Consider the following 11,460-nt stretch of genomic DNA (forward strand, 5'->3'; position numbering starts at 1 on the left):
GTGGCAAGGCATTTTAATGCTAATGGCCACTATATTAATGACATATCTGCTTGCAAAGTCAGATGTCATGGCAGCAATGAAGTTAGGAAATTTAATGAATCAAAAAACAATACATCTACACTCTCAGGATTTTGAAACCCCATGAATGTTATAATATAAACATCTATTATGAATATAAACTGGTTTCACCTCCTAGAACTTCCAAAGCACTGTTTGCTTGCACAGCTGATGTTTCTTTCAGAAACATCCTGTTTTCCTGGAAAGCCACATTTTATACCATATCCAGTAGATTACTATATTACAGTTAGATAATGTTTACTTTCTAATTACTTTTTAATCCATTATCTGTCACTGATTCAAAAACTGTTCCCCAGTCAGCATGGCCACTACCAAGCTGCCACAAGATCCAGTATTTTCTCTATGCCTTGATCAACTTGATCAATATGTGTGAAAGTCCATATAAACAACATGAACCTTCCCCAGCAGTCCAGGACTGCTAAGGCCCTTTGCTGCAGAACGCCCAAACCACTCCTTTTCAAGTTGATAGTCCACAGTGTAAAGATCACAGATAAACACTCTTATGGTCAACTAAACACAAAAGAAAATTTATTTAATTTAATTAAATTTAATAAACATTTACAAACAAGGCCTGCTATTTAAAAAAAAAAGCTGTAGTCATGTAATTAAAAGCTGTAACTTTTCCACCCCCCGCGATATCTGTGACGTAAACGGTCACGCGGTGTGGAACCGTTCTCAAATTAGATTGGCTCAAGGCGTAGTACTTTCGGGAAGTAACTAGTGTGATCCATTTTATTCGGAAACTTTCCCATGTCAAAACCTGCCAAAAAGTTGCCCATGTCTTTTTGTTCGTTTTCGCGAGGTGAAATCTATAAAGATCACTTTAAAACGGGTGAGTTCTTTTGGCAGTTCCTATGTACACACTCTTACTCACATGCTATCGGCTTAAACATTTATTAACTGACTCTGCAAGCAGCATTTTAGACTTTGTAAGTTAGGACGTGTCTTTTATCGAGGAAGGTGAATCCATATAAAAGTAAGATTTTGATTACAAATTGTAATACACTGGCAAATTCGTAAAATAAGTAAATGTTTTCAATGTACTAGTGGTGCAATACTAACAAAATATACTTATTATAAAACAACGACAAAAAATCCATTGATGCTCATACTTTACTTGTATTTTTACCTGTATCCCTGATAACATTCAAGTGTGTGTTTGTGTGCATGTAAGGTGTTTATTTTTTTCTCTCCTGTAGGTATGTATGTTTGTGTTAAGTGCGGCTATGAGCTGTTCGCCAGTAAATCCAAATATGAACACTCCTCACCCTGGCCTGCCTTTACGGAGCCCATTCACGAAAACAGTGTCTCCAAACAGGAGGAGAGACTGGGGGCATACAAGGTATTCTGTGTAGACGCTGTACAGCAAGTGCACAGCATGTTTACAGAACTAACAGAATGTCATCTGCTATGAAAGATCTTACTGCATACTAATATTATCATAGGCAGGACAGGGCCTGTTTTGTATTTTCATGTGAACTCATTTCTTTAATTCCTACTTAAATAGCTTATTAAAGCAAATGAATTTGTTTAAGAAATACGGATGTATGTTCTAGGTTCAGTGTGGCAAGTGTGGAAATGGCCTGGGTCACGAGTTTGTGAACGATGGACCGAAACGTGGGCTCTCACGATTCTGAATATTCAGCAGCTCACTCAAGTTCATCCCTAAAGGTATTCACTTATCAGCTTATACTCGGACCAGAGACACGAACGTGCACTGTTCATGCGTCAAAATGTGTGCCTTGACCTATAATTTCTGTAATGCCTTTTGTGGCTCTCGTTCCTTTCACTGATTATTTTGAATGTGATTATTTTATTTAATACATTGCTTTGATACTATCTAGCTCGTCCTTTCAGTCTTTCTAGCTGCATGCTGTTCACAGCTCTTGACTAATATTACTTGGCTCATGACTAAGTTGCTTTGTCATCTGTTTATTGTAATGAGTGTTAACAATAACTTCAGTGATGGGTCAGTCCACTGTCCACTATGTCCTTTTCCAGAGATGGGTGAACAACAGAGTGAGCTGGTTGAAGGAGTGAAGATGGCTTAGGTAGCTGTGGAACGGCTCTGTTGTGCAGGTGTTCTATGAAGTGTTCTGTTATAAAGTCCTCAGTGGACATTCGGGGCACTGATGTTTATGGCCTCACTGGTAAACAAGTCGGCTCTAAGAGAAGAATTTGACATAAGCTGATGTCAGCACACACGGAGGAGCAGTGTGTCTTTTGGGTTAATTTTTATATGAAGTTTTTAAACTGTTCATTCATAAAAAGAATAATTCACTGCTTTCTCTTTAGTCTGGCAAAGCCTACCACACAATCTTATCATTTTAAATGTTTATTGCAGGAAATAAAAGTAATGTTTTTAGCCTGCTGTGACTGATATTATGATTTGCACAATTTGTGCACTGGGTAAAATAAATGTTTACATGTAAATTCGCTGGGTGATTCAAGTTTGCTTTTCCTCAGTAGCAATGCTTCAACATTCTTTTAAGGTATGTCATGTGTCACAGCACTGTAGTTTTTGTATTGGTTAAATATACAATTAGATTTCAAATGTTATAATTAAACTGCTTGTACAGTACAATTCCTACTATCACCAGCTGGTGGTGCTCTTTTAAAATATTTGTGTGAAATTTATTTATTTATATATTTATTTTCAACAAAAATGATACTTGATGTAGTTTAACATCCCATGATAATGGAAAGGTAAGATCCTCAACGCAGACACACATCTGGGAACAATCAGCGGTTAGCAGGTGTGTACTTCCACTGAAAGCCAGTGAGTTCAGACTGGGATGTTTTGCATTTAGCCTCTCTTACCTGCCTAAAAGATTTATGTGCTTTGGAGACTAGCCTATTCATTACAACAGAACGAACATTGAGAAGACTGGTCTCTTCCTTGCTTAGATATTTTAGAATAATTGCACTTGATTTTCACTACATTTTTTTTTTCCCCAACACCACATCGGCATTTAGTGAGGCTGTACTGCTGCAAAAAATAAACTCTTCAGACTCTATTTATCGAATGAAAAGGTCAATAGACTATACAGATGACACTCTTTTTTTCTTTTATTAACAAACTATGGCCAAGGCTACTTATTAAACTAGCCTTGAAATGGAAGTTAATTAGCTCATATCATTTTGTGATTAATACTGTTGTCTTGCACTGTACATTAACCTCTTTGATAGCTGTTAGCCCAGCATCCCACCGCAGGGTAGATTTTAACTGTCTCTAACAGAGTAGAAACAGGTGCAGCCATGGCTAACAGGTAACAGCTAAATGTTTATGTTTATTTATAAATAAATATCCTTTGTCAAGCTTGGATTCTCTACATGAGACCTGGAAGCTTGAGAGTCCTGCATAGTATCTTAGCTGTTCATAGGACTGCACTCTTTTGGTCCAAGATCACCCTCCACAACAGTCACTTGAGACTGTAAGACCAGACATACCAACCTGTTCACCACCTGGATTGACTACAATGGCTTGAGTTGATGTCTAATACATTTCTTGCATACAGCTTGATGTCTTCCAGGTACAGGGTGTGGATGATGGTTGCTCCTTTCTGTAATGGGTATGCATAGCCACTTTTGGTGATGATCTTGCTGAGGGGGTTCCGGCCTGTGCAGAACAGCAGCAGGGACAGGGAATATCCTTGGTAAATCCCACACTGCATGGTGATTGCTCCTATTGGTTTGAAGTTGGCCTCTAGTGTAGTCTTCCACAGAGTTCTTGATGAAGGCTCTTAGATTCCTGTTGATGTTATACAGCCTCAAGCATTCCAGGATCCATGTGTGGGGCATAGGCTTTCTTGTAGTCAATCCAGGTGATGAACAGGTTAGTCTGTCTAGTTTTACAGTCTCGATTGACTGTTGTGCAGGGTGATGTGGGGATGAGGTTGAAGGCAACTCTGGTAATTCCTGTGGTAATTGGAGCACTAGGCGCTGTAACCCCAAAACTGGGAGAATGGCTCCATCAGTTCTGGGAACTGATGTACCCCAGAGGGACTTAGAGGAAAGCTGTGATATAATCTAAACAGTCTCATTTTCACTAAACTGATGAATTAGCCTCGGAAGGCAGAGCTTCAGACCCTAGTTACCCCTTAATTCCCCTACTCTACTGCTATGAGAGAAACCACAAATTGGCATTAGGAACTTCTACTGTGGCTGGTTATGGTCTCACAAGATCTAAGTAGTTCTGTCTCTTCCTGTCTCCTTCCTGTGGTGATGCAGATGTGTAGAATAGGCAGTGTTCGCTTTCTAAAGATTGACTTCTGATTGCTTCTTCCTGGTCACATCCCACTGTCCCACAAGTACTCTTAAGTTATACAGCAGACAAATTACAGCAAAATAAAAAACATTAATAGATAGATAGATATATAGGTGAGTAGTAACAGTGTATAGAATAATACAAATATCTTGCAACATTTGAATCCTTGAGATTTAGGCTACTTTGAAAAATATTCTTTAAGTCATTTGTTAACTTATGTCATATGTAGTGCTATAAAACAGACTGACATCTGCTAGCACATAAATATTTTGTTTGTCATAGAGTGGAAACAGGTGTGCTCATGGCTAAGTGTTTATATATATATATATATATATATATATATATATATATATATATATATATACACACACACACACACACACACACTGTATAAATAATAGACAGATAGTGAACAATGCAACATGTCTCTCATGTCACTGTCCTATTATACTGCAGTAAGGCCTTTGATCAAAGCAAAGCAGAAATAAATTGTTATAATAAAAAGGCTTCCAAAATCCAAGGAACCAATGAATACAGCCAGGCAAGTTTTCAGGCATATATTCGGATGTGTTCCATTAGATGCCTGTTGTCCATGTGTTCGGCACTCATGAGGGGCCTTTTATAATAGCAGCAAATATCACTCCCCCTTCCTCTGATGGATGGAAATGTAAACAGCCTGTACAGAATGAGGGAGTGCGCAGTTCCCATCACAGATCAAAGTAGATTTCTAACGTCTCAAAGCTCCTCATGTTGATCAAGCAGAGTGTTAGCACTGATAGCAATCAGTGTTATGATGACCATGCAATATAACATCACATTTTCAAACTTGCCATTTTATGCTAACCTGGAATCGGTTTTGGATTTTTGATGAATAAGAGTATTGTTTAGTCAAGGGAGGGTTACCCCTAGTGTCAGCAAGTACCCTGAGCTGTACCACATCCAAAGAGGATATCTAATCAGTCAGAGAAACTGTAAACATCATGATGGCTCATCTGGACAACAGACTGTGTTTGTAGTCATTAAGAACAGGCCAAGGAGTATCTTTATAACAACACAACTCACTTGACACTGAATTCAATATAGTGACTTTTTAAAATTGGGAATTTCTCCTTTCTGAGATAGCATTACAGCTAGTCTATCACTAGTTCAGATTTTCAGAGAATATGGCTCAATCACCTTGAACTTGTTGTATCTGAAGTTTAGTATTGTGTTTAATTTGCTTCTGTTATTTCAGGCAAGACTGGTGCGATCTTAAAATAAACAGAAAGACTTCATCAAGCCAAGCTTATGTTATTTTCAGTAAGCCAAGTTCAAGTTAATTTCCACAAAAATTAAGACTTATACAAAAACCGTACACTTTAAATTACATTTATACAAAACAACAATTCAAAGATTAAAGTAGGGACACATGGCCAGGTAGACAAGAGGATGTCTGTAAAGTGATATTCCTGCAGAGTTTTAGAACACCTGAGATCAGAGCTTTGAGGACGAGTGCTGTGGGTTCCTGTCTTCTCCTCCACCAGTTCCTTTGAGACAGAGACACTAGCAGAGCTCTTGGGGTAGGGGTGCAGACAAGCCTTCATCTGCTGAAACATTTCCTTCAAATTTTTTGCTGCAGATCTGACACAATAATATATGTATAATAAACACTATGCAAAGCATGCCCATCTGACTTTTGAGGAATTAAACTGTCTATATACCAACTTTTCAAATCAACTGGTGCTTACCTTCTAATGAATTAGACAAACAGAATAACAGATTAAACCTATTAATGATGTGGAATGGAATAGAATAGAATAGAATGGCCTCCAGTGGCACGCTTAGAAAGGTAAGCAATACCGGTCATAAAATGTTTATGATCTTACACTGAAAGTCTTATACTAACCTTTCATTGATAAAAATAAAATATTTTTTGTTCATCTTTACTAACAGATAATCATTCTGGAGGGCACTGTAGAATAGAAGAGAACAGAACAGAATAGATTTTTTTTTTTTGGAAAAGGGCCCACAACATTTTTACTTTGTGTATGTCAGTAATATCTGGCAAAATGCTGATTCAAAGATTTCAGAAACCTTTCATATACTGGTGCTTGTAACATGAAATATAAACACACATCATACTCAACTAATAACATGAATGAGTTCTCAAATAATGGCACAAATGCAATGAACCAGCCAGAGTGTGTTTAGAATATCCACTCCAATGGCTCCTTGTTCAATTCCATGAGGATCCCAAATCGAAAGGACCACCATGTGGTTGGTAAACATGTATCCTTTCCAGCACTGCAGAGATTCAGGCTGCCCTGATGGGTGGTCTAGCTCTCTCCACTCTTACCTTTGTATTGACTTCATGGGTTCACTACAATTCTGTGAGATGGTTCTTTTTCATAAATACCAACTCTTATGTGTCTTGAGTCAAAAAGAAAGTCTGAGCTTCAATCTGTTGGTTAGGGAGAATATTTTCTGTTGTTTGGGCTGTGTATTCAAGCACAGGTAATTTTAAATAAAACAAGCACAGTTTGTCAACTGTAAATTAAGGGTATTTCTTTTTATAGAAATATGTAGGGATTACAGTTCTTGCAAACAAATGTGGTCCTCCCAGTTCAGTACACCAAATTAACTGGACACTTGGCTGCTTAGTTGTTTCTTGGCCAGCTCTGTGTCAGTGCATCATCACTTCATGTACAACAGAATGAACAAAAGGTCTGAAGTTGATTATACACTTGCATTTGGAGTGTGAAAATTAAATTAATGTGAACTGTAATTCCTATTTGTCCTACCCAGTACAGATATAAATATGTTTGACTTAAAGCTGACTTTCTGCATTTTAACCAAACAATAAAAATTCACTATCCAATTCCTTGCAGGACTGCTGCACTTTACTGGGATAAACATCCTGCATATTGTCAGTGTATAATAAAGCACAAGCACCAGTCTATCCACCATTTTATTACCCAAAGCCCACCCTTACATATACTGGAGCAGCCGCAAAGCTGATCTGAGATCAGGGAGGGCAGGTTCTTGGCATCAGCAGGAGCCAGCACAGGTGATGTGTCCTGGGGCGGGGCAATATAAACAGGCTCCTTGCTCTCCCTGCACCCTTTCACCACCTGCGAGTATGGGGAATTCCATCTATTCAACCTCAACAGGTTTATGCCCCACAGCAATTGCTCTGCTCCCTGGCAGGCTTTGTGAGCTTTTCACAGAATCCCCCTGGTCTTAATGGAGCCAAATACAGCCTCTTGAATCATCACCTCTCCCCATGTGAAGCTTTAATTCAGGTTTGGGTCTCAGAAGCACAATTCGCTATCTGAGTTACCTAAAAAAAACCTTTGACCATGTTCTCACATGTAAGGAACACCTATAGGGCCCCTTTCTCACAGGTCACCATGTGATGTGACTAACATGCTGGCATGGCAGTTGAATACATAGCTGGTACATGGGTTGCGTGGGCACCAAAGGAAGCACATGCCGGCCATAGATAAAAAGACAAATAAATGAATAATACATTAAAACTGTTTGAAAATATTTGCAATAGTTTTTTATGACTACAGTGGCCTTTGAACACTTATTGGCCACAACACCCTCTATTTTAGCTGTAACTGGAATTTCATATTGATAAAAGCAGATCCACAATTTTTTGGTCTTCCTTTAGCCATAAAAGGACAAAGCTCTTAAACAGAGTCCAGATGCTTGCTGGTGACAGAAAGAATTAGAGTAAAGATGATGGGGTCACTGTATATGGGCAGATTCCCACAGGAGTAGTCCCAGTGTCTGTGTGTGTGCGTTGCCAAGCCCAGGCCCATGAGCAATCCTCTTCAGATCTTTTAGTGATCCAACCACAAGGCTAACCATCTAAAGAAAGAGAAAGGATGAGAGACAAGAGCGATGCACATCCGCTGCTCCTGAGGGCACAATGTGAAGGACTAGAAGCACTGAGGCTGACCACAGTGCAGTGTCGCTCTGCTTCTTTTACAGAATTATGTTGGCCACACTAATCCAGCCTGTCATAAGGCAGAGCTCTTAGCGTGAGAAGAGTGTGTGTGTGTGTGTGTGTGTGTGTGTGTGTGTGTGTGTGTGTGTGTGTGTGTGTGTGTGTGTGTGTGTGTGTGTGTGTGTGTGTAGATACTATGTGATATGTGTGTGATTGTGTCCCTGAAGGATGTGGTGTGTGATGTGGAATACAGCACACAAGAGGTGACAAATCCCCATTTGATTTAGGAAAGAAGGAAGATTACTTCTTTCCAGAGATATCATATACCTCTTTATACCCAATAGACATGGCAGTCAGATTCTGTAGCATCCCAAAAGTTTTACATAATTCAAACATGCAATCTATGAACATGTGATCTTGGTTTTTTAGCTTTGATAATTCATCTCATTAATCTTCTTGAGTTCAGTATTGTTAAGGATCAAGATTTTATATCAACCCTGTGATGCTCTTTTCTCCTCTGAGGTGTCCCCAGTGACATTCTAGTATATACACACAATGGGGGACGCATGACGTGTGTGCGAAGACATTGTGACTTTACCAAAGTCATACCTCTAAGGTGATGCTATAGAATATAAAATATCCAGACAAGGGACCAAGCTTAACACAAGAGCTGCTCTTCCTGTTTCACACCAAAGCAGTGGTGTTGAGACAAAGGACTGATGGCAGCCATCTTCATTGTTTGAACAACGTCATGTACTAGTAGCTGTGGTCTCCAAAACTGCAAGGAGTTCCTATAATGTTGTATAGTCATACCTCACCCAGTAACAAGGCACAACCACAAACAGCCTTTTCTGGATCACTTCTGCTTTGTTGAGTCAGTAGACTAGTCCTTGGGCCTTTTAAACAGCCAGAAAGCCATTTGCTCTGAATTGGGTTTTGTTCAGGGGTACATCAAGAAGTGTCTGTAGTCTCCTTGTTCGCCTCAGCAATGCACAAAATGGAAACAAGAACTGTTTTTCACAAAGTGGACAAAAATCTGTAGTAACAGTAATAAATAAAAGAGGTGGTTGTGGTTTTTTTGCTTGACATCATGGCAGTGAATTTAATGAGGAAAATGCAGGACTGAGGCTAAGCCCAAGCCTCTTCTGACATAGCCGTCTGACACTCACATGAACGTCGACACAACAGACCTAAGCTAGAGCTCGCTGTCTGCATCTGCCTCCCGCATGCTCTTACATGCACACAAACACACACACACACACACACACACACACACACACACACACACACACACACACACACACACACACACACACACACACACATATTATGCCCGTCGTCTTCTCTGCACTGTCAGCTTAGCAGCCAGGTCTATGTTAATCCTCACGTGAGCCAGCAGGCATGAAACTTTACCCCAAACCTATCATGGCTGTGTCTTACTTGTCCCTTCCTTGTCTTTTTTTGCTTCATTCCCTCAATAGTACACAATAGTATCTCTCACTCTCTCACACTCACTCACTCACACACAAACACACACACACACACACACACACACACACACACACACACACACAAGGAAACGCATGATAGGATGTTTTGACTAAGTCTCTGAAGCTTTCATCATATTCTATCTCAAAAAATATAAAATAAAGTACAGTTTAATCTTTCACTGTCTCTTCTATTGACATAAATGCCACTCAGTCAAGAGCTTTTATGCATTCTGTGCTCTGGACTGATTCAGGTACACAAGACCTGCCTGTGCAGGCTTTTCTTGTGCTGAAAGCATTTAAGACCTTTTGTCATGAATTACCAGCTGATTAAACACCTTTTCCCCAGCTGCACGTTCACTGCCATTCACATACAGATATTAATGTGTTCTGACTCATATTACATATGTGTTTGACGCTCAGCAGACATGGCGCTGATTCTGCTGATTCCTTTACTCTGTACCACTTGTTTTCTGGAGTGTTCTGCAGCACAGTTATAGGTCCAGCACTTGAGCCCATGGTCTGCAAAGCCCAGGGTCGTCTGCTCAAGCCCTTCTCTGTATATGTACAGAGCTGGGCTGATTTTTTTAACAGCTGCCAAATATGACCGTTTGAAAAATGTCATGCTTTGTGTTAAGTTGCCAGTTCAGTAGACTGCAACATTTTTAAGCTTTGAATGTGCAATACGGCATTGCTGTATACATATGTGGTGTAAATCTCACACGTGCATGGTGCAGGAAGTGTTGGGGAGGTGGTACCCAAGGGTGGACAAAGCAGGATGGGGGACATCCAAAGAGACGAGCACATCGGGTGTGTCCACTCTCTGGTCTTTCTCTTTTTGACTGTCATTGTTCCTATAGACCTGATGCTTTTAATGTGGTTTCAGGATGAAAGGCAGTCAGGCTATAACACAGGCTACTGGTGCCTTGCCAGCCTGCTCCCTGTCTGTTTATTCCTTTGTTTGATCTTCCCTGACAACTATACTACAAGTCCTGTTTGAAGTTGCTATCTTTTGCTGACCTGAAATCAGTTTTTCTGTTTCTTTTTTCAATGGGTAAAGTAAGCAGATCAGTCATAGATCAGAGAGCAACAAGGGCAGCCTGTGGGTATCATTTCCCAAATACATCCTGTACCAGAGTACTAAAGATAGTTTCCCTTTTCCCCAGAGAACAATAAACTTCAAGCCATATTGATCAGTGTTAATTACACCTGACATTTTGGTATGTTTTAATTTCTATATCATTGAAAACGAGGGTGTCGTGGTATGCAAATATGTGTCTTCAGTCTATAGTCGATTTTTTGGATCCATCTGTACCCTCAGCCACTATGACTACATTGGGCTATGGTGGCTGAGATGGGCTTTGGGGATGCACACAGTGCCTTCTTTGTGCCCCACTCATCGGTGGGTGTTCTCCTCAGTCCCCTGTAATAGATTTAGCTGTGGGGATCTTGTGGCTATCGTGAATGAGTGTGATCTTCTTTTTGGGTCTGGAAATGACAAAATGAGAGTGGAACATTCTCTTTTTGGTAGAGAGGACTTGTAATTTGCTGTAATGACAGACACATGGAGCCACCATCTGGGGGCCTTCAGTTGAGGAAATGTGTTGATAGGCTTTTCAGATGAAACACACATCCACCGGATTTGTGCTTTCTGCAGCACCCAAAGGCAGTTTGTTTGAACATCTTGTTCTTAT

General features: G+C 39.9%; 1 protein-coding gene across 1 annotated transcript; it reads left to right on the forward strand.

The window, feature by feature from the left end:
• The first annotated feature begins 772 nt into the window (after positions 1-772).
• msrb1a (methionine sulfoxide reductase B1a) lies at positions 773-2,515 on the forward strand. The gene is made up of 4 exons (XM_027003364.2): positions 773-910; positions 1,278-1,420; positions 1,635-1,749; positions 2,080-2,515. Exons 1-4 carry the CDS (start codon positions 829-831, stop codon positions 2,127-2,129), a joined length of 390 nt encoding a protein of 129 aa, XP_026859165.1. The 5' UTR covers positions 773-828; the 3' UTR covers positions 2,130-2,515.
• Positions 2,516-11,460: the final 8,945 nt, after the last annotated feature.

This window comes from Electrophorus electricus, chromosome 1 (assembly GCF_013358815.1).
Source record: "Electrophorus electricus isolate fEleEle1 chromosome 1, fEleEle1.pri, whole genome shotgun sequence".
Classification (NCBI taxonomy): Eukaryota; Metazoa; Chordata; class Actinopteri; order Gymnotiformes; family Gymnotidae; genus Electrophorus; species Electrophorus electricus.